Source organism: Phyllobates terribilis, unplaced genomic scaffold (assembly GCF_046119375.1).
Source record: "Phyllobates terribilis strain yellow unplaced genomic scaffold, ASM4611937v1 Scaffold_2__4_contigs__length_985480577, whole genome shotgun sequence".
In the NCBI taxonomy this organism is placed as follows: Eukaryota; Metazoa; Chordata; class Amphibia; order Anura; family Dendrobatidae; genus Phyllobates; species Phyllobates terribilis.
In genome coordinates, this window is record NW_027362762.1 from 640,236,125 (window position 1) to 640,259,960 (window position 23,836).

Genomic DNA, 23,836 nt, shown 5'->3' on the forward strand with positions numbered 1-23,836 from the left:
TAGTGCGTAAACGTAGCCACTTCTGCTTGGAGTCAGTTTTACATGATCCAAGGCTACCAGTTCCAACGGCTGCCGGGTGACGATGGACTGCAGGGGAGTCTTCTGGCTGGCACGGTCCTTCCTTCTTAGGTTGCACGGGCCACAGTCTCTGCACCACCTCTCGATGGTTCCCCTCATGCCTACCCAGTGGAACCGCTCGCGCAGCAGGAACTCCAGCTTCTTCCATCCGAAGTGTCCAGCCCCGTCGTGGTATGCCTCCATCATCATGGCTGCGTCTCTTCGTGGCACCACTACTTGCCAGATTAGTTCATGCGTCCGGGAGTTAACCATTCTGCGGCACAACTTCCCCTTATAAAGGAACAGTCGACTCTTCTCAGCCCACAGTTGCTTGGCTTCCTCCGGAGCGTCTGGGTCAAGGCGAGCCTCTGGCCGAGTCAGCATCTCCTTCACCAGTCGGACGGCAGGGTCACTGTCTTGCGTTTCCTCCCAGTTGTAGTGAGGCAAGGGGTTAAACGTAGCGGCTTGCTTACTCCTTACCCGGTGGGAATACTGGATAGTCCCATGCCGGTGGAACGCAGGGAGTTCGACTTCTTCCAGTCCCTCTGGATCTTCTCCTACGTCCGGTAGGTTTGGCATCCTGGACAGGGCGTCCGCGTTGGTATTGGAGCGTCCTGCCCGGTATTTGATTGTGAACTCGTAGTTGGACAGACGGGCCATCCATCTCTGCTCTAGGGCACCGAGTCTTGCTGTGTCCAGGTGTGTCAACGGGTTGTTTTCCGTGTACACGACGAACCGGGAAGAAGCGAGGTAGTGCTTAAAGCGTTCGGTGACTGCCCACACCACTGCCAGGAACTCTAGCTTAAATGAGCTGTAATTCTCAGGGTTTCTCTCGGTGGGTCGCAGTTTTCGGCTGGCGTAAGCGATTACTCGTTCTTTCCCCTGCTGGATCTGGGACAGCACGGCTCCTAGCCCGATGTTACTTGCGTCGGTGTAGAGGATAAAGGGCTGGCTGTAATCCGGGTACGCCAGGATTTCATCCCCCGTGAGGGCCATCTTCAGCTGGCGGAAGGACTCCTCTTCCAACTTCTCCCATCTGAAGGGTGGCTTCTGGTTCTTGGCCTTCCTGGACTGGCCTATCAGGAGGTCCTGCATAGGAGCTGCCTTTTTGGTGAAACCGGGGATGAACCTGCGGTAGTAGCCTACCAACCCGAGGAACTGCCGCACTTCCTTTACACTGGAGGGACTTGGCCATTCCATAATTGCGGTGATCTTATCAGGGTCGGGAGCCACTCCGTCAACGCTCACCACGTGTCCCAGGTACTGCACCTTTGGTTTCAGGAGGTGACACTTGGAGGGTTTCACCTTTAGGCCGTAGCTTGCCAGAGCTTCGAACACTTCCGCCAGGTGTTTCAGGTGGTCCTCATAAGTCTTAGAATATACGATGACATCGTCCAGGTACAACAGGACCGTCTCGAAGTTTCTATGGCCCAGACAGCACTCCATTAATCGTTGGAAGGTTCCTGGTGCGTTGCAGAGTCCGAACGGCATGCAGGTAAACTCGCTAAGTCCCATCGGGGTGGTGAATGCGGTCTTCTCCCGGTCCGCCTCTGCTACAGGAACCTGCCAGTACCCACTAGTGAGATCCAAGGTAGAGAAGAAGTTAGCAGATCTTAAAGCAGCCAAAGACTCCTCTATCCTTGGTAAGGGGTACGCATCCTTGTGTGTGATACGGTTGATTTTCCGGTAATCTACACACATCCTCATGGTGTTGTCTTTCTTTTTGACTAAGACTAGTGGAGCTGCCCAGGGGCTACAGCTATCCCTGATCACCCCAGCCTCCTTCATGTCTCTAAGCATCCCCTTGGCGTGTTGGTAGTGTGCAGGGGGTACGGGTCGATACCTCTCTTTTATGGGAGGATGATCTCCCGTGGGGATGTGGTGTTCTACCCCCTTGACTCGCCCGAAGTCTAACGGGTGTTTACTAAACACTCTCTCGTACTCTTGAACCACCCGATAGACTCCCTGTTTCTGATGTGAGGGAGTGGAGTCAGTACCCAAATGTAGTTGCTGACACCAGTCCTCCATTGTTTTCTTAGAGCCGTTACCTTCCTCCGGGTGAGATGGAGGCAAGGGTTCCACAGATTGTATAGCATTTTGGTTAATGGTATATAATTTGGCTAGCGTGGCATACCGGGGCAGGTACACTTCCCTCTTTCCGATATTGATTATGCGAACGGGCACCCTCCCATGGCGTACATTAACCACCCCCCGTGCTGTCAAGATGGTGGGCCTACTGTCTGAGTAAACTGGTTCTACCATTGCCTGGTAATCTCTACCTCTCAGACCAATAGCTGCCCGGCACCAAATCATCATTTCACTTTTTGGGGGCATGGCAATAGGGAAAGGGTCACACATTCTCACGCTACCAATCTCACCGCCGGAGAGTTCCACCTGTTGCCGTCGCATCAGTGCCCGGATCTCTTTTTGGAGCACTCGCTGCTCGCCGGAGCTGGCGTTCTTGGCAACCTGCTGTAAAAGGAAAATCACCTCTGCAAGACAATTTTCAATTACATTAGTTCCTAGAGTTATCTTTGGGTGACTCTCGTGTTTGTCAATGTCTACAATGATCAGTCCCTGTGCTGCCAGTTCAACTCTACCAATTTTAATGGTCACCTCTTTAAACCCGATCTGTGGCACGGGCTGACCATTGCTGGCGATGATACTCAAGTCGTCGTCAGGGTAGCGGGTAATATCCGAGTCATTCCAGTACTGCTTGAAGAGCACGTACGGGATGGTGGTGACCTGTGACCCGGTGTCCAGTAGGGCACTCATAGGAATGCCATCCAGTACCACAGGCAAGACTGGACGTCCTCCCACATATTTGTCGCGCCAGTTTGATGGGCCTGATGATCTTTTTCCTAGGGGTTGGCCCTCTACCCTAGGTTGTGCCAGTTTAAAGGACAGTACCTTGCCATATGTCCGGGTTGATTACAGCGGCGGCAGATGGGTCGTCCGTCCTCGTTGTATCGGTCGCTGGGTCTTCCTCTGGCCGGTGGGGTCCTCCTTGGTCGACGCCACGGGATGTCCTCCGGTCCGGATGCCAGCTGGATCTTCCCTGGAGTGGAAACCTGTAAAGACTGCACAGTTCGGGTTAGCGCAGCAACGCTTTTAGCTAGCTCTTGGACCTGATGGTGCAGGTCTGGAGCCGAGTCATTGTTCAAAGCCTGCGCACCTGTTCCCACAGGCCCTGCCGACAAGGGCGCCGCCTCCTGGTGGTAGGTGGTAGTGGGGCGTCTGTGGGTCACAACGCCACCTGGTGCCGGTTCTCGGAGCACCCGGATGGCTCTGTCCTTGAACTGTGCAAATCCCAGATGAGGGTCCTGTAAGACCATTGCCCGCAACTGGGTTCGGTGGGCATTGCAATATAAACCCTCTATAAATTGTTCAGTTAACAGCCTGTCCTCGTCTCCCACGCCGTCAGGGTCGGTCTGCTTAATGGCTCTCAGGGCCTCTTGTAGGTTCAGGGCATAGTCCCTTATACTCTCATGTGCCCGCTGTTTGCACCCGTAGAATCTAAGCTTGATCTCGGCTGAGGTGCGGGTATCAAAGGTGTCCCTCAGCCGGGTTAGTATCCCTGCGACAGTCCTCCCCCCAGGTGGCCAGGACTTTACCTCCCTTTGGGCTGCCCCGGTTAATTGGGCCACCAGGATGCTTACTTTTTGCTCTTCTGTGAGGGGGTACACCTGGAAGAGGCTATCCAGTTTTTCTCTAAAGTCCTGCAGGGTATGTGACTCCCCTGAGTACTGGGGTAGCCAGGCTGCCCCCGGGATATAGGGCATGGTGAAAGGCATGACCGCAACAGCGGTGTCGCTGGCGGGGGTTGGAGCGGTGAAGCTCTCCCCCCGTATCCGACATCCTTCTCCCCCCCTAGTGGACCGTGGCCTACCTTCATAGAATCATAGAATCATAGAATGGTAGAGTTGGAAGGGACCTCCTGGGTCATCTGGTCCAACCCCCTGCTCAAAGCAGGATTCACTAGATCATCTCAGACAGATGTCTGTCCAGCCTCTGTTTGAAGACGTCCATTGAAGGGGAACTCACCACCTCTCGTGGCAGCCTGTTCCACTCATTAATCACCCTAACTGTCAAAAAGTTTTTTCTAATATCTAATCTGTGTCTCCTCCCATTTAGTTTCATCCCATTGCTTCTAGTCTTTCCTTGTGCAAATGAGAATAAAGATGATCCTTCTACAATGTGACAGCCCTTGACATATTTGTAGACAGCTATTAAGTCTCCTCTCAGTCTTCTTTTTTGCAAGCTAAACATTCCCAAATCCTGCAACCGTTCCTCATAGGACATGGTTTGCAGACCAGTCACCATTCTGGTCGCTCTTCTCTGAACTTGCTCCAGTTTGTCTATGTCTTTTTTAAAATGTGGTGCCCAAAACTGTACACAGTATTCCAGATGAGGTCTGACCAAAGAGGAGTAAAGACCGATAATGACTTCACGTGATCTAGACTGTATGCTTCTGTTAATACATCCCAGAATTGTATTTGCCTTTTTTGCTGCTGCATCACACTGTTGACTCATGTTTAGTCTATGATCTATTAGTATACCTAAGTCTTTTTCACATGTACTGTTGCTTAGCTCTATTCCTCCCATTCTGTATATGCTTTTTTCATTTTTATTGCCCAGATGTAGTACTTTTTTCCCTGTTAAAAACCATTCTGTTGGTTGCTGCCCACTGCTCCAGTTTATTTAGGTCTTTTTGAATCCTCTCTCTCTCTTCTCTAGTATTAGCTATCCCTCCTAGCTTTGTGTCATCAGCAAATTTAATCAGTTTACCCTCAATTCCTTCATCTAAATCATTGATAAAGATGTTGAACAATACAGGTCCCAGGACGGAGCCCTGTGGTACCCCACTTGAGACATTCATCCAGCTGGATGTGATGTGAAGCCATTTACAACCACCCTTTGAGTCCGATCACTAAGCCAGTTATGAATCCACCTAACAGTTGCCTGGTCCATTGCATACTTGGTCATTTTTTCAATAAGGATGGTGTGAGATACTTTGTCAAATGCTTTGCTGAAGTCAAGATATACTATATCTACAGCATTTCCCTGATCCACCCAGTCAGTGATTCTGTCATAGAAGGAAATTAAGTTAGTCTGACATGACTTGTTAGTTACAAACCCATGCTGACTCTGGTTAATCACTTCATTCTTATCCATGTACTTACATACATGTTGTTTAATAATTTGTTCAAAGATCTTTCCTGGTATAGAAGTCAGACTCACCGGCCTATAGTTTCCTGGGTCCACCTTCTTCCCCTTTTTGAAGATAGGAACAACATTTGCTCTTCTCCAGTCTTCTGGGACTTCTCCTGTTCTCCAAGAATTTTCAAAGATTATGGAGAGTGGTTCTAAAATTTCTTCTACGATCTCCTTCAGTACTCTGGGGTGTAATTCATCTGGACCTGGAGACTTGAACTCATTTATGTTAGCTAAATATTCCCTCACAATCTTTCTGTTTACAGATAACTTGGATTCCTCTATTCCTTTAAAAGGACATTGAAGATCAGTTGATGTTACATTTTCTTTCTGAGAGAAAACAGATGCAAAATAGGAATTAAAAAGTTCGGCCTTCTCAACATCCTCTCTTACCATTTCTCCATTTTCATCCTGTAAAAATCCTATAGCATCTTTGACTTTTCTTTTACTTTTGACATACCCCCAAAATCCTTTTTTATTGCTTTTGACATCTCTTGCAAGCCTTAATTTATTGTCAGCTTTAGCTAACCTGATACGTGCCCTGCAGGATCTGCAGACTGCATTATAATCTTCTTTAGATATGCCTCCCTCTTTCCATTTAATAAACATTTCTTTCTTTCTTTTTAGCATGTGTTTAAGTTCTGTGTTCATCCATCCTGGTTTCCTTAAATGCTTCCCATTCTTCCTACTTTTCGGGATTGTTAACGATTGTGCTTTGAGAATCTCATTTTTAAAAATTTCCCATTCTTCCTGGACATTTTTCTCCTTAAGGACATCCAGCCATTGGATCCCTCCTATTCTCTTTCTGAGTCTCTTAAAATCTGCCTTTCTAAAATCTAACCTTGAAGTCTGAGTCTTCACATGTCTTCCTCCTCTAGTTATCCAAAATTCTATAATAGCATGATCGCTGCCTCCTAGGGTCCCAGCCACCTTTACCTCCTCAACCATTTCCTCCCTGTTTATAAGGATTAGATCCAAAGTAGCAGATCCCCTTGTTTTCTCCCCTACCTTTTGGAAGATAAAGTTGTCAGCAAGAGAGGATAAGAATTTGCTTGACCTGTTAGTTTTACTTGAGAGAGATTCCCAACAAATGTCTGGATAGTTGAAATCTCCCATGACCACTACGTCATATTTTTTGGAGAACTTGGTCATTTGATACATAAAGAGTTCATCCATATCTTCAGCTTGCCCAGGTGGCCTGTAGTAAATGCCTACAATGGTGTCCTTTCCGTTGTTCTCTCCTTGTATTCTTACCCAAACAGTTTCCACAGAACTCCCAGTCTCTGAAGCTTCAATCTCTGTGCAGATATACGCTTTTCTAACATACAATGCAACACCTCCTCCTCGTTTATCAAGTCTGTTTCTTGCAAATAAGTTGTATCCTTTTAGCCTTTTATTCCAATCATGTGTATCGTCCCACCAAGTTTCAGTGATTCCAATGACATCATATTCCTTTTCCTGCATTAGTAGTTCCAATTCTCCTTATTTGTTGCCCATGCTTTGTGCATTTGTATAAAAACATTTTAGTTTGTGATTGGTTTCTCTTCCTCCCATATTTTTATTATTTAAATTGTTTTGTCTTTGTTCTTCCTTTCCACTTCCAGTAGCAGAGATCTCAATAGTATTTGTCAGCTGTATGGCTTTTTCTGGCCTTTTGCTTCCCTTCCCACATTGTTCTAGTTTAAAGCTCTTCTGATGAGTGTAGCAAGGCGACTTCCAAATACATGTTTTCCAGTCTTCGTAAGGTGCACCCCATCTCTAGCAAGTAGTCCATCGTATAGGTAATTCATTCCGTGATCCAGAAATCCAAATCCTTGTTGACGGCACCATCGACGTAGCCAGTTGTTCACCTGTAGAATCTTATTCCACCTCATTGTTCCATGGCCATCCACTGGGAGGATGGATGAGAAGACCACCTGCGCTCCCAATTCTTTCACTTTCTTGCCTAAGTCTTCAAAGTCACTGCAGATGGTTTCCAGGTCCTTTCTTGCGGTGTCATTTGTCCCCACATGTATTAGCAGGAATGGGTAGTGATCTGTAGGTCTGAAGAGTCTTGATATCCTGTCAGACACATCTTTAATTTTTGCTCCTGGAAGACAGCACATTTCTCTTGAGGTTATGTCTGGTCTGCAGATAGCGGCCTCTGTTCCTCTTAACAGGGAATCCCCCATGACCACCACTCTCCGTTTTTTCTTCACAACATTCTTCTTTCTCCATCCAGGAGGATTCTGAGGGCTTACAAGGTTATTCATTGCTGGCAAAGTCTTATTTTGCTGTATTTCTTCATGGTTCTCCTGCGTGAGAGCCTGGTACTGGTTCCTGAGCAGTATGGGTGCTGACTGCCTCTCGATCCTCCTGCTTCTGTGGGTCACATGCTTCCATTCCTCTGTTTCGTCAGGTGCAGTTCGAATTTCTTCTCTTTCTGAATCATGAAGAGATAATTCTGCTCTGTCTAAGAACTCTTCACCTTCCTTAATGATTTTCAAGGTAGTTAACCTCTCTTCTAGATTTCGCAACTTTTCCTCCAACAGGGACACAAGCTTGCATTTCTGGCATGTGAAGTTTGGCTTTTCCACTGGCAAGTCTGTGAACATGTAGCAGGATATGCAGCTCACCAAATGGCTCCTGGACTCTTCCATGTTCTTATTGTTAATGTTCTGAAAACAGTGAAAAAAGCTTAAAAAAAAGCTTCAAAATGCGCGCGCCAGTAGGCGCGCGGTTTACCGATGTCCTCTTTTCAGCTCCAACAACCAAAATCCAGTGTTCTTTGAGCTCGCGGAGACTCTTCACTTACCCCAAAATGCAGTAGGAATATGCAAATTATCTCCTCAGGACTCCTCCCCTCCTTGCGATGATCCTCTTCCGTAGGCCGCGGCTCCGCAGTGGATCGTCAGGGTTGAGGACCTTCCGTCGCGCTCCTGTGACGTCGGCGTCTGCTGGGCTCCTTCCAGGACCTTAGGCAACGTCCGGACGTGAGGCGGGGGTTCAGTTCTCGCGCGTTTTCGGAGTCCACGCCCCTCTTCTTCCCGCGCGGCGTCCAATGGCGGGAAAACTCCACGGATGGCGGGAAGAAGGCCGAAGATGGCGCCGGATGGCGGGAAAACTCCACCGATGGCGGGAAGAAAGCGGAAGATGGCGCCGGATGGCGGGAATCTTCACCACAGGTAAGTTTGAACAGTCTTTTTCAGGCACGCAGTACCCGGTGGTTGCGGGCACGAAATCCTGCCGACTACGCCAAAAGTTGACGCGCCCCTGGGCCTGTGTCGCGCTGCGTTGCGCACGCGGGAGCTTACCCGGAGCCGGATCTGTTGAGGGTTGTAATCTCGTGGCGGTGACCCGGTCCGTGCCCAGGGAGTCAAACTGAGCGGCGATGTATCAGCGGTAGATGATGGACAACTACGCCACCCGTTGAGTGCAGCCAGGGAGCTGCTGCTGCAGGGCAGACCGCTGAGGCCGGTGGTAGGATTGTGCAGCGTGATAGTATAACCCCCAACGGGAGGGGTATGGCCTCAGGGCAGCCGACGTGGATGATGGGGGTAGCAGGAACCACTCGGAGACGGTACTGTGTAGTTCAGGGTCTTTACTGGTGACAAAGATAGACCCTCCCGGAGTACTGGCTAGCGATTGGGGCCTGGTCAGTCCTTGAGCAGATGGGATCTCCCCTGGCCAGGCGGAGTTGTAGGCCTCCCAAACTAACGATACTCTTCTGGCTACCTTGCTAGAGGCGGGTATAAGTAGCCCACGTCCCTGAGTGTACCGTGTGGTGCTCACCTGTATGGCCGGTGACTCGGGGCCTTCGGGTTTCTGGGCCAGAGGACCTGCAATCCCCTGCCGGTCGGTTTCTGCTGCTGGATAGAAGTTAGTCCCCACAGCCTCGGACTCCGGGTCCGGTGATAACTTCTCAGTCAGGGCGAGCTCTGCAGCTGCCAGCCCCTGACTCCTTGTAACACTGCTCCCACAGAGCTCCTGTTGTTTCTTCCTATATTTGCTTATTTTCTCTGCTTCTTCTCTACTCACTCACCCTGCCTCAGCCCTAGGTTTATATAGGGGAAGTTCTTCCCCTCCCAGGACTGGGCAGGAGGTGTGGCATGCATAGGATCCCTGACCAAGAGACCTCCCACCTGCTCTCAGACATAACATTGCTGTTACTGTGGAAAACCAGACCCCTGGGGTGCCACACTAGTCTTTCCCTGCTCATCATTTTTCTCACTGGCAGTGAGTTTCCTTCTTCTCAATGGTGTGTCTCAATTAGTGTACTCACAGCCCCTCAGAAAGTAGAGCATCTCACATACAGGAGAAGATTGGGCACAACCAGTTACTCTGTCTGCAATCCATTCTCTTTGGTTTAGGGTTTGTGAACTGAATCTTGGGGTATTCAGTAACTATCAGGATGTCCTGCCTTCAGGAAGTCCAAATGTAAGTATTTTTGTTACGCTCACGCTGGGACTGCCTGGCATGAGCGTGGATTGTGGTTCACCGGGCTACGGACTGAGGAGTGCCTGGAGGGCATGACTACGGGCCTCACCAAATCCGAACTCGGATGTATGGCAGGTTGACGACTCCGTGACCTGAGGAGGGATGAGGGAGGTGGACCAGGTGCTACACCAGGGCAGACCTCGGTCACACGGCTGCTGACCCACAACGAGGTATGCCGGTGCAGACAGGTTTGGCTGGTATGCAGATAAGCACTGGCAGGTTTTGGCGGGCAGGTCCAGCTGGTATACAAATGGGCAGGTAGGTCCTGGCGGGCACAGCTGGTATACAGACAGGCAGGCTTCGTAGGGCCCAGTACAGAGGCGCGGACAGGAGCGGAATGCGGCAGGTGTGGACAGGCAAGACAGGGCTCTGTTCACATGGAATAGAAAAGGTCAAGAAAGCACAGGAAAGTAGTAAGTACACAGAGGATAAATACAGGGACAGGGTAACGGGACAGAGAGAACCAGATTCCCACAGGGTACTTACTATGAAGTAGCACGTGGACACACAACTCACAAAATGGAGTACAGAGACAACAGATTGGAGATAGGTTCTGGTACAGACACTGCAGGTTATGAGAAAGGTAGTGGAACAGACAAAGGAGGTTAAGGGAAACATCAGACAGATACTAACTGGTACAGGAATAGGTCCTAGTTCAGACAGGGACTGACATAGGGATAAACAGGTGCAAGATTCAGGAAATGGGCCTGGGTATTCAGCCCACAGGGTGGCAGGAACAAACTAGAAAGGACACAGGTAAAGATTCAGGTTTCAGGCCAGGGAACTCAGCCCCAGGGAGGCAGATAACAGACTAGAAACAGGAAAGGCCTGGCAACTCAGCAGTTGTACAGAACACACTGAATGAGAGTGTTGCTCAGGCACCTCCCACAGGGTGGAGGTGCTTTAAGTACCCAATGCCTCTCAGCATTAGGCGGAGGACACATTAGGAATGTGCACAATATTCCTTTAAGAATCAGGAAGTGCTGGCACCGCCGCCCTAAGCATGCAGCCAAGACACATGCACACAGCAAGCAAAGGAACACACTGCGCAGCCTGAACTGGTAAGTCGGCAGCCTTGCATGGTGAAGATGGAAAGCCATGCCAGCACGCCACCAGGGATGTTACAATTTTTATATATGCCCTGTTTTTCATTAGTATTTATAATTTAAATTTTAGGGGGTTACTTATGTTAACTTGTTGATTTTGCTCTTAAGCAACAGACATAGTACATGCTCACAAAGTAGGGCATATACATTACATCCCCACTGAAATCATAATTTGCTGGTTATACCTGAAGAACCTAGCATATCTTCAACATTTCTTACTGGCCACTCAGCCCTCTGTTGAGATTGATGGGGTTTCACTGATGACAATTCAATTGGGCAAATAATTTTAATATAGTTAATCTTTTTGTTTCTGAATTTCTTAAAATTTCATAAATGTATTTTTCTTTCTTTCTTACAGGGTAAGCCAAGGCCACAAGTTAATTGGACTAAAAATGGACAACCTCTTGATCCAAAACAAGCCAGTGTTAGGAACAGTGAAAGCGACACCATTCTTTTTATCCGCAAAGCTGAGCGTAAAGATTCAGGAGTTTATGAACTCGCAGTACAAATTGATGACTTGGTAGATAAAGCAAAGATTGATATAAAAATTGCAGGTAATTATATTTAATAAGAAAAAATATTTTTACATTTCCCTGGTGTTCTAGGATAGTGGGGAGATTAATGCCAGCTTCCCTGATGGTCAGGGAAATGACAAGGTTAATGCTTGCTTCCCTAGTGTTCTGGAGTAATTGACATGTTAATGTCAGCTTACCTGATGGTTTAGATAGTGAGGGCTCACTCCCACTTGCGATTAAATTGGATGAATGCAGTCCAATAAAACAAAATCGGATTGCATTCAGTCCAATGTTAATCAATTAATCTGTTCTCATATGCATTTTTTTTTAGTTCTGATCGGATTGCGATCGGACTGAAAAAAGAAACGCAGCATGCTGGGATTGCATGTGGAATTCGGATCACACACACGCATATAAGCCTACGGGTGCGTGTGAAACATCACACTGCACTCAGATATTTCCGGGGTGCAGTGCGATTCCCGCCCACACCGGCAAATGAGGAGATGGAGAAATTAATTTCTCCGTCTCCTCCGCAGCTCTGCTGCGATCCTCTCAGAGCACAGAACACTGATACTCGGCTCACGCTCGTAGCAGAGCAGGAGCCTAGTGTCCTTAGCATATCACGTCCGATTCTCTTGTGTCAGATGTGATTTGCTAATGTGTCTCTGGCCTGAGAGAGATAATCCCATTTTGGTCATTTAGGGTAGTGGTAAGGTTTATGTCTGCTTCCTTGGAATTCTAGTCTACAAGTATAGTAAGGGGTTTTTACATGCTTTCTTGGTGATGTAGAGTAGTTGAAAGATTGAAACAGTTTTATCTGATTGTTTAGGGTATAGAGTGAAGGTTGAAGACTACTACTCTAATAGTCTTTACTCTTTGGTATTAATGAAATGAAAGCAGACCTGTCACCAGATTTCAAATTATAAATTGCATACACACATGGACAAAATCGTTGGTACCCTTCTGTTAAAGTCATAAAGACCCACAATGATCACTGAAAATCCTTGAAACTGACAAAAGTAATTTTCAATTTCAATTTAATGAATATCAACTAATGAAAATCATAAATTGCTTTTAAATTATGGTTCAACAGAAAAATTAAAACAAAAATGAAATTGAAAATGGCCAATACATAAATGATGGTAACCATTGAAAAGATTCAAAATAATTTGACCATAGGGATATGTTAAACTAAGGTATGTCCTGTGATTAGCATCACAGGTGTCTAAGTGTATACAAGCTTGTAATCAGTCAGTCTGCCTATTTAAGGGATGAAAAGTAGTCATTGTTCTGTTTATTATCATGCTGTGTATCACACTGAACATGAACCAAATAAAGTAGAGAGTTGTCTAAGGAGATTAGAAAGAAAATTATAGACAAACATGTTAATGGGAAAGGCTATACAACCATCTCCAAATAGCTTGATGCCCCTGTTAACTACAGTTACACATATTATTCAGAAGTTTAAGGTCAATGGTACTGTAGCCAATCTCCCTAGACATGACCGCAAGAGGTCAATTGATGACAAATTTAAGAGACAGATAATACGAGCCAAAGAGCCCAGAATAACTTCCAAAGATATTAGAGGTGAACACCAGTGTCAAGATACATCTGTGTCAGATCGCATCATTCATCACTGTCTTAGCCAAAGTGGCCTTCATGTAGGACAACCAAAGAGGAAACACCATTGTTTAAAGCAAAACTTATAAAAGCAAAACTGGAATTTGCCAAAATGCATATTGACAAGTCACAAAGCTTCTGGGAGAATGTCTTTTGGACTTTGGCAAGTCACAACTTGACTCATCAGTTCTACATTCACAGATGCAAAATGAAGCCTACAAGAGAAGAACATTGTACCTAGTGTGAAACATGGAGGAGTCTCCGTTATGTTTTGGAGCTGTGTTACTGCATCTGGCACAGGGTGGCTTGAACCTGTGCAGGGTATAATAAAATCTCAAGACTAGCATTGCATTCTGGAGCGAAATGTGCTTCCCAGTGTCAGAAAACGTGGTCTAAGTTGCAGGTCATGGGTCCTCCAACAGGATAATGACCCAAAACACAGCTAAAAACATCCAAGAATGGCTAAGACCAAACCCTTGGACTCTTCTGAAGTGATTTTCCATGAGACTTGATCCTATATCTTATTGAAGGAGCTGAAACACGCAGACTGAAGAAGGCACTCTTCAAACCTGAGACTACTAGAGCAGTTTACTCACGAGGAGTGGACCAAAACACTTGTGGACAGGTGCAGAAGTCTCATTGAGGGTATAGAAACATGCATTCATTTTATCATGTGACATACTGTATAGCAGTAAAAAAACTCCCAAGTGCATCGTAATTGCAAAAAAACCACAATGCCGCAATTGTTTTTTGTGTTTTTACCTCCAGTGCTAATTATACTTTAAATATTTCCTGACATTATGATTTGCCATGTTCCTACAATCACGGGAATACCAAACTGTTTTGTTTGTTTAGGATTTTTTTCAATTGGTGAAAATAAAAATTGGAAATTTGTAAAAAATGGAAAAAAAATGCTTGTGTCACCATATTCCAAGACTCATATCTTTTCAATTTTCAATCAAGTTTGCTGTGTGATTGCTTGTTCTTTTAGGGATATAATTTGTGATAGATATGATATTTTGATAACCTCTTATTGCATTTTTTTGATTAATTTCATATTTTGACAGATCGGACTTTTATGGACGTAATGATACCATGTGTATTTTTTTTTTCAAAGGGGGAAAAAAGGAAGGTCATTTAAACTTCTATTTCTAGATTTTTTTTTATTTTTGTTATGTTTTTTTTAAATACCAGCCATTTACTCTTTTAAGCACAGTTCGCCCCTCTGTTGGCGCTGTAAATGCTGCTGTCAGACATTGATAGCGACATTTAACAGGAGCTCCAAACCACGAGCGACTGTTGGGGCAAGTGTATTGGCTGCAGGCTGCACAGGACACAAGTCATGTCACTGTCTGGGAACAGCGGATGAGGTGAGTATTCAATGTTTTTATTTAAATTATTTTTTTAATAAGATAAATTCCTTTGGTTACAAATTGCATCTTATAAATCAAAAAGATGCTAGATATTCATAATCCATAATATATCCGAAGCTGTTATGGGTTACGTGAATTGAGTTTGTTGTTACATATTCTTTTATATAATTTGCAAAGTTGTTACAAATGTTTGTTAATACTTTATATTAATGTTTATTTTTAGAACGTCCTGGTCCCCCAAAAAGCATTAAATTAGTGGATGTATGGGGCTTTAATGCAGCTGTTGAGTGGACCCCACCAGTGGATGATGGTAACGCAGAAATTACTGGCTATACTCTGCAGAAGTCAGATAAGAAGACTGGGGTAAGCATTTGTAATTTTGAATATGTTTCCTAAACATATAATTATTATACAGTTATATGAAAAAGTTTGGGCACCCCTATTAATCTTAAGCTTAATGTTTTATAAAAATTGGTGTTTTTGCAACAGCTATTTCAGTTTGATATATGTAATAACTGTTGGACACAGTAATGTTTCTGCCTTGAAATGAGGTTTATTGTACTAACAGAAAATGTGCAATCTGCATTCAAACAAAATTTGACAGGTGCATAAGTATGGGCACCCTTATCATTTTCTTGTTTTAAATACTCCTACCTACTTTTTACTGACTTACTAAAGCACTTTTTTTGGTTTTGTAACCTCATTGAGCTTTGAACTTCAGAGCCAGGTGTATGCAATCATGAGAAAAGCTACTTAAAGTGGCCACTTGCAAGTTGTTCTCCTGTTTGAATCTCCTCTGAAGAGTGGCATCATGGGCTCCTCAAAACAACTGTCAAATGATCTGAAAACAAAGATTATTCAACATAGTTGTTCAGGGGAAGGATACAAAAAGCTGTCTCAGAGATTTAACCTGTCAGTTTCCACTGTGAGGAACATTGTAAGGAAATGGAAGAACACAGGGACAGTTCTTGTTAAGGCCAGAAGTGGCAGGCCAAGAAAAACATCAAAAAGGCAGAGAAAAAGAATGGTGAGATCAGTGAAGGACAATCCTCAAACCACCTCCAGAGAGCTGCAGCATCAACTTGCTGCAGATGGTGTCACTGTGCATCGGTCAACTGTACAACGCACTTTGCACAAGGAGAAGCTGTATGGGAGAGTGATGCAAAAGAAGCCGTTTCTGCAAGCACGCCACAAAAAGAGTCGGCTGAGGTATGCAAAAGCACATTTGGAGAAGCCAATTTCTTTTTGGAAGAAGGTCCTGTGGACTGATAAAACCAAGATTGAGTTGTTTGGTCATACAAAAAGGCGTTATGCATGTCGGCAAAAAAACACAGCATTCCAAGAAAAACACTTGCTACCCACAGTAAAATTTGGTGGAGGTTCCATCATGCTTTGGGGCTGTGTGGCCAATGCTGGCACCGGGAATCTTGTTAAAGTTGAGGGACGCATGGATTCCACTCAGTATCAGCAGATTCTTGACAATAATGTTCAAGAATCAGCGATAACATTGAAGTTACGTAGGGGATGGATCTTTCAGCAAGACAATGATCCAAAACACCACTCCAAATCTACTCAGTCATTCATGCAGAGGAACAATTACAATGTTCTGGAATGGCCATCCCAGTCCCCAGACCTGAATATCATTGAACATCTGTGGGATCATTTGAAGAGGGCTGTCCATGCTCGGCGACCATCAAACTTAACTGAACTGGAATTGTTTTATAAAGAGGAATGGTCAAAAATACCTTCATCCAGGATCCAGGAAATCATTAAAAGCTACAGGAAGCGACTAGAGGCTGTTATTTTTGCAAAAGGAGGATCTACTAAATATTAATGTCACTTTTCTGGTGAGGTGCCCATACTTATGCACCTGTCAAATTTTGTTTGAATGCAGATTGCACATTTTCTGTTAGTACAATAAACCTCATTTCTAGGCAGAAACATTACTGTGTCCAACAGTTATTAAATATATATATCTGAAATAGCTGTTGCAAAAACACCAATTTTTATAAAACAATAAGCTTAAGATTAATACGGGTGCCCAAACTTTTTCATATAACTGTATAATATTGATCTGCCCTTTTGCTGTGACACCACAAGCAGACTGTACCATTCTCCCCATTCTTCTTGTTTTACTGTTTTTAATTACCTTTTTATCTCCTGGGAAAAAACTGAGTGGTGAAGAGAAAATAAATGTAATTTGATATATAATTTCTATTAAAAAAATCCCACATTTATGCAACTACAGTAATATAATACTCATAATATTGGGTTTCTTCTGAGATGATTTGATATTAGATTTATATATTATATACAGTATATTTTATATATATTTAGGAAACTTACCAATTTGGGTCTGCCCCTTGTTTTATTAAATGAAAAGGGCTACCTCATGGCTCTTCACAGGGAACCTGTCAGCAAAGAAATGTAATTTGTAGAATTTGCATTTCAAACACTTAAAGCTCCTGGCTCTACAGTATCCAGAAAAAAAGCAGAAATAAATGAAAAAAACAATGGGTGGGAAGCTCTGAACTATACCAAGGGTGCACTAGGCACACCATTGGCTTAATAAAGAACAATTTCTGGCAAACACATTAATGAATTTAGAAACTTAAGACAACATTTTTATTTAGGTTATATACAAGGTGTTGTACTTGAGTTGGACAGTTACTTAGTGTTGACAGACTCCCTTTAAATCTTCCTAATTGTAACAACCTGTAATACAATGATAATATCAAAATAATACAAACATTGGTTTTTTTTTTTTTTTTCTCATTAAACTGTAAAAAATATTAATTAAAGGTTATTTATTATATTCTATATACTCGAAAATATTAACAACACATTAAGGCTGTGTGCCCATGATGCGTTTTTGGTGCGTATTTTGGTGCGTATTTGCAGCGCGTAAACGCTCCAGAAACGCATTGCATACCTTATCCCATGACTTCCTATGACATTCTGCAAGTTCTGTGCACATGGTCAGGATTTTTTCTGTGCAGATTTTACTCGCAGAAAAAATACGGACATGACCAATTCTTGTGCGTTTCTGCTTGCGTATTTGCCTATACAATGCATTGGAAAAATGCATGGCAAATATGCGTCAAAAACGCATGCGTTTTTCTGCCAAGGAGATGCAGAAATGCTCAGGAAAATTTCTGCTTCATTTCTGCATCCAGGGCACTAAGCCTAAAGGGAATCTGTCACTAGGTTTCTGCTATGAGGTCTGGGCTGAGACACTGATTTCAGTGATGTGTCACTCATTATGCTTTGTTATGTTGTTTCCATGCAATTGGTGCATTATCAGCAGCAAAATATCACTACCAGACTAGCTGCATGTATTCCTCCCTCCAACCATGCTCCCTGCACTGATTATCAGCTAAGTGAATATACAATGTGCATAGAAAGCTGCTAATTAATGGTGTGGGCAGGGTCAGCTTTCTAAGCACTGATACAATCAGAGTTTTCTCTGCTGTAGATGTATCACAACTGCTGCACTAAGTAAACTAAGTGACACAACACTGGAATCAGGGTCTATTTCCCTACATAATGCTGCTCTTAAATGACATAGAAAAAAGCTCACAACAGATTCCCTGTAAATGGAGCATATAGGCAAAAAAAATGGTATTTACCTATTTACTAATAGCCTCAGTAGTTGGCCGGCGACTGAGAGGACTGACCACACAGCTGCGATCGGAGCTAGCTGCGGTTGTTGCTGTTACAAGCAGATGCTGGCTGTATAACACCGCATCTGCTCAGTATGTAGCGGGCTTTTGTCCCATGTGACCTGTGACAAAAATTTTGCAACAAATTAAAGGATTTAAGAGAGTCTAACAGCACAAAAAAACTGTTCAAACCAAGCATCTTTTAGAAAACCTAGCCCTAGCAAAAAAACGTACATTTAGTGTCCAAAATTCAATGATACATTTGCCAGAATAGGCTTAAAAGTGTTTAGTGCACCCTTGGCAAAACAATTCTGTTTACCTTCATAGCTGCTTGTTTTCTATTCTTCTCTGCCCTTATCTGCTCCTGTAAAGCCAGTGCTGTTAATCAAGAAAGATGGGGGGGTGGAGAGATAGATGCAAAACATGAGGCTAAGAAGGTGCACAAAACTGTTTGGTCATACCCAGGGTGCACAAAGTACCTCATTAGCATATTTAAGTAGAGAACAATTTCTGGCATATGTAGCAATGCCTTTGAACACTAGAAATACACATTTTTTAGGGCTTTGTCTCTTACAAGCTGCTGTGCTTTGTTTGAACAGTCATTTTGCGTACATTTTTGCCAGCGTTAGCTGTGGCTTGTATGGAGTGGATTGAGGAGCTGAGCCCGCTTCATACGCAGCCGATGTTCATAGCTGGCATCTCCCTGTAACAGCAGTGGTTGATGCAAGCTCCAGTCACTGCAGTTAATTATTTAGATGCTGCTGTCAATCACTGACATTACAATCTAAGGAGGGGTTATTAACAATTTTAGTTAGAAGGTTTAGATTTTTTTACCACTAAAATATAGAATAAACCTTGCAAGTTTAGTATTACCATAATTATACTGACCTCGAGAATCATAAGCAAAATCATTTGGGTTATTGTTTCTTCACCAATTCACCATTCCCGAAAATCTTTTATACGTTTTTTCAACAGTATATTGTAAAATGAATGGTGTCATGCAAATCATTCATTCATCCCACAAAAAAACAAGCTCCCATATGTCCGTGTTGACAGAAATATAAAAAAGGGGGGAGGGTGCAAGGTTAGGGGGAAAAAAAGCGCAAATATGAAAAATGTCCAGTTTCTTGTTCTTGGTTTTATTTTGCCTTTTTTTTTACCACTTTAGCATCATAAATTTACATTTCATGTTCATATTCATGTTTTAGGAATGGTTTACAGTTCTTGAGAATTACCGCCAAACTAACTGCACTGTTTCCGACTTGATTATTGGAAATTCCTACTTCTTTAGAGTGTTTTCTGAAAATTTGTGTGGCCTTAGTGAAAAATCAGCAGTTACTAAAGGTTGTGCTGTAATAAAGAAAGCAGGTGAGTTTCTTGTATAGTGTTTTTACTGTCTTAAGCAAAATAATTCTAATTAGATTTTCTATCTTTTTAAAATCATGCTATTATTACTAATGTAGTTTCAGAGTTTCATAGTTTTAGGTTGAAAGTAGACTTACGGTAATTCCATCGAGTTCAACCTATAACTTAACATATTGATATAGAGGAAGGCAAAAACTGTATGAGGCAGATGCCAATTGCCACGTATTGGGGGAAAAATTCCTTTCAGACTCCACATATATCAATCAGACTAGTTTCCTGGATCAACATCCCATCATAGAATCAAGTACCCATAATCTGTAATAAAATATTTTTCAAGAAGGGCATCAGGCCCTACTTCTACTTTTTTAATTAATCAACCATTACAACATGCTATTGCAAAGAGTTCCTTCATTTTACTACCCTTAAAGGAAAGAATTGACGCCTGTGATTTGATTAAACTTTCATCCCCCTAAAAGTAGAGGATGCCCCGTTGTCACAGTCACAGTCCTAGGTGTAAAAAGATAATTAAATAGATCTCTGTACTGTCCCTTCATATATTTATACATTATAATAAGATCGCCCCTAAGCCTTTGTTTTTCCAAACTGAATAACCCAAAGTTTAATAATCTGTCTTGATATTGCCGTTCACCTATTTCTTTAATAATCTTGGTTGCTCTTCTCTGCCTCCTCTGAAGTTTAGGTATGTCCTTATAAACTGAGCCCAAAATTGTACTCAGTATTCTAAGTGTGGCCGGACTAGTGACTTGTAGATAGGCAAATCTAAGTTCTTGTCATGAGCATCTATGCCTGTTGACCTGGCACTGGTCACTAAAGGTACCAGGCACAGGCAGTGTCTATGCCTGGTGCCTAGAGCTGGTCACTAAAGTTGAGTTTGCTGTCCACCCATATGCCCAAGTCTTTTTCAGGGACAGTTTTAGGCTGTGTGCCCACTATGCGTTTTTTAAGCGTTTCCGCAGCGGCAATTCTGCTGCAGAAACGCTTAAACGCTTGGTAGAAGGCCTGCCATGTTCCCCAATGATAATCCGCATGTGCTGTGCACATGCTGCGGAAATTTCCACTGTGGATTATCATTGCGGAAAAATACGCAGCACTACCAATTATTTTGCATAAGCGCTGCATTTTCGCTGGAAGGGAAGGAGCACTGCTTGACTTTTTGAAAGCAAATTTGACTGGAATCGAGAGCGGATGCCATGTCGCGTTTGAAGACCTCTGATGTGCCTAAACAGCTGAAACCCCCCACAAGTGACCCCATTTTGGAAACTAGACCCCACAAGGAAATTATCTAGATGTGTGGTGAGCACCTTGAACCCCCAGGTGCTACACAGCAGTTTATAACGTTCATCTGTGAAAATAAAAAAATCACATTTTTTGCCACAAAAATGTTCTTTTTGCCCAAATTTCACTTTCAGCACTCTGATCGCAGCTATAAAGCATAGCAATTGCTATGCTTTATAACTGTCAGTGCTGCACTGATACAGGTTAGTTAGATCATGCACTGCACGTAATCTAACTAACTTGCTAATCCTGGTGATCCAGATGTCATCATGATGACATTGGGTCACCATAGCAACGATTGGCCCCTCGCGATGACATTGCTGGGCACCGATCAGAGGGCAGGGGGAGCTCCCTCCCTCTGCCTGCCTTTTAAATGTTGTGATCGATATCGATCACAGCATTTAGAGGGTCATACTGACAGGAACGGTGTGGACACCGCTTCTGGCAGTGAGTGCCAGTGTCAGCTGTTATGTCAGCTGCACACCCGGTGGCAATTGCACGCATGCAGCTCCTGTGTGTGCAAAATCGCCTGGACGTATTGATACATCTAAGGTCGTGAAAGGGTTAATAAATACCCTCTGATTCTTGTAACCGAGTCTGTTTTTAATCCAATGACACTTCATTTTTTTTACCAATCTTTAACCCCTTCACGACATTTGATATACCTATACCGTATTTTTCAAACTGTAAGATACACTTTTTTTCCCCAAAAAATTGGGGAGGAAAATGGGGGTGCATCTTATAGTCCGAATGTAGCTTACCAAGAGGGTGAAGGCGGCAATGGGACAGGTGTGGCTTCAGGAGTGTGGCGATGCTGCGGGCCCCAGGCTGAGAGGAAGGGGTGTCCTAGCGGTGTGAGGCTGCGGGTCCTGGGCTTCAGCAAGATGACTTTCAGGCAGGAGCTGAATTCCTGCTCTGCCCATTGATTTCCTGTGGGCTGCAGGAAAATAAACGCCGGAGGCAGCGCATGTTCCGATCTAGATCTCAGTTCAATGACGAGCCAAGCTCTGGCTGTCACGGCCAGGAGTGGTGCCTGCACCGCCCTGGGCCATTTAAATCGATTGCAGCATTTAAAAGGCTGAGAGTGGGAGGAGGCTCTCTTTACCTTCCAATCGGCGCCCCTGCAATGTCATCGTTAGAGCTTTATCGTTGCATAATAACTCCAGAGGTCATCGCAACGACCTTCAGGTCAGCCAGCTATGGCAAGCCAGTTAGACCATGCCAGGAGCATGGTCTAAGAGGCTTCTGTCAGTGTAGCACTGACCGGTATAATGCATTGTAATTCTGTTTCATTGCAATGCATTATAACAGCGATCAGAGTAATAAAAGTTCCCATAGAGGGACTAAGTAAAAAGTTGTAAAAAAAAATTGTAAAGATATTTAAAAAAATCATAAAAGAACAAAAAAATGAAAAAAAATATTATGCCAATAAATACACATATTTATGTGAAAAAAATAGGAAAACACATTTGGTATCACCACGTCTGAATGACCTGACCTATAAAACTGTCACACTAGTCTGTCCATCCATCTTTTTAAGCGTGCATAAAAGCGTAGTCGTCCACAGTTTTATGCACCTCTAAAAAGAAGGACACCGCTGAACAGTCCAGAGTAACGCTGCTGACCCATTACGGTGAATGAATCTCTTAAGGGTTTCATCTGAATCATGTCATTCTGAGATTTATTGGGAAAGTTCGATGTAAGTGCTCAGCATAGAGCACAGGATAATTGTAATCCAAAATGTTATTTAAAATGTTCCCAACAAAAGGTTCAGCTCAAGCCACAAAAAAAGTCCCAATTTATGTCCGTCATCTGTTAATGGAAGGAGACTCCCACATTACTGGTACCACAAAGGCACTGGAAAAGCGCTGTCGCTCCTCGACCCTGAAAATCAAGCGAATTATGCACTCCCAAATCCAAATTCCCCCTCCCTTGTGAGCTTCCCGGGTTCCCTAAACCACATTTAGCATCCACATGTTTGGAATTTCTGTAGCGACGAGAGCCTGCCTAATTTATGGGGTCCATGTCTCCAGAATAGTGTTGAGCGAGTATGTTCTGTTCCGAGTATGCTCGGCCGAGCTCCGAGTATTTACAGCTGCTCGGTGATATGTTTGAAACGCTCCCGTGTGCATGATTTGCAACTGTTTGACAGCTTTATTACATGTGAGGAATGTGTAAGAAATACTTTCCTCACATGTAATAAAACTGTCAAACAGTCACAAATCATGCACACGGGAGCGATTCAAACATATCACCGAGCAGCTATAAATACTCAGAGCTCAGCCCGAGCATACTCGGCGAAAGGGTTAACAGAACATACTCGCTCAACACAACTCCAGAAGCATGAGCTGGGCACAATATATATAGGCATACAATGTATGGGCACTACAATGGCAGGTTTGCAATTTTCAATTTGCCTGCCACAAACTGTAACGCTGTAGCCATCTTGGTTATGGCATTACAATGATTGGCTGGCCGCATAGCGTCATTGAGTCTACAGTGGTGGCCAAAAGTATTGGCACCCCTGCAATTCTGTCAGATAATACTCAGTTTCTTCCTGAAAATGATTGCAATCACAAAATCTTTGGTATTATTATCTTCATTTAATTTGCTTGCAAGGAAAAAACACAAAAGAGAATGAAGCAAAAATCAAATCATGGATCATTTCACACAAAACTCCAGAAATGGGCCAGACAAAAGTATTGGCACCCTCAGCCTAATACTTGGTTGCACAACCTTTAGCCGAAATAACTGCGAACAACCGCTTCCGGTAACAATCAATGAGGTTCTTACAATGCTCTGCTGGAATTGTAGACCATTCTTCTTTGGCAAACTGCTCCAGGTCCCTGATATTTGAAGGGTGCCTTCTCCAAACTGCCATTTTGAGATCTCTCCACAGGAGTTCTATGGGATTCAGGTCTGGACTCATTGCTGGCCACCTTAGAAGTCTCCAGTGCTTTCTCTCAAACCATTTTACAATGGTTTTGGAAGTGTGTTTTGGGTCATTGTCCTGCTGGAAGACCCATGACCTCTGAGGGAGACGCAGCTTTCTCACACTGGGCCCTACATTATGCTGCAAAATTTGTTGGTAGTCTTCAGACTTCATAATGCCATGCACACGGTCAAGCAGTCCAGTGCCAGAGGCAGCAAAG

General features: G+C 43.9%; 1 protein-coding gene across 1 annotated transcript in view; it reads left to right on the forward strand.

The window, feature by feature from the left end:
* LOC141252906 (myosin-binding protein H-like) overlaps positions 1-23,836 on the forward strand; it is a 216,548-nt gene that overhangs the window by 134,345 nt on the left and 58,367 nt on the right. Inside the window, exons 5-7 of the mRNA XM_073670668.1 lie at positions 11,212-11,407; positions 14,585-14,724; positions 19,232-19,391. Coding sequence (XP_073526769.1) covers positions 11,212-11,407; positions 14,585-14,724; positions 19,232-19,391 — 496 coding nt within the window. The remainder of the gene's footprint in view (positions 1-11,211; positions 11,408-14,584; positions 14,725-19,231; positions 19,392-23,836) is intronic.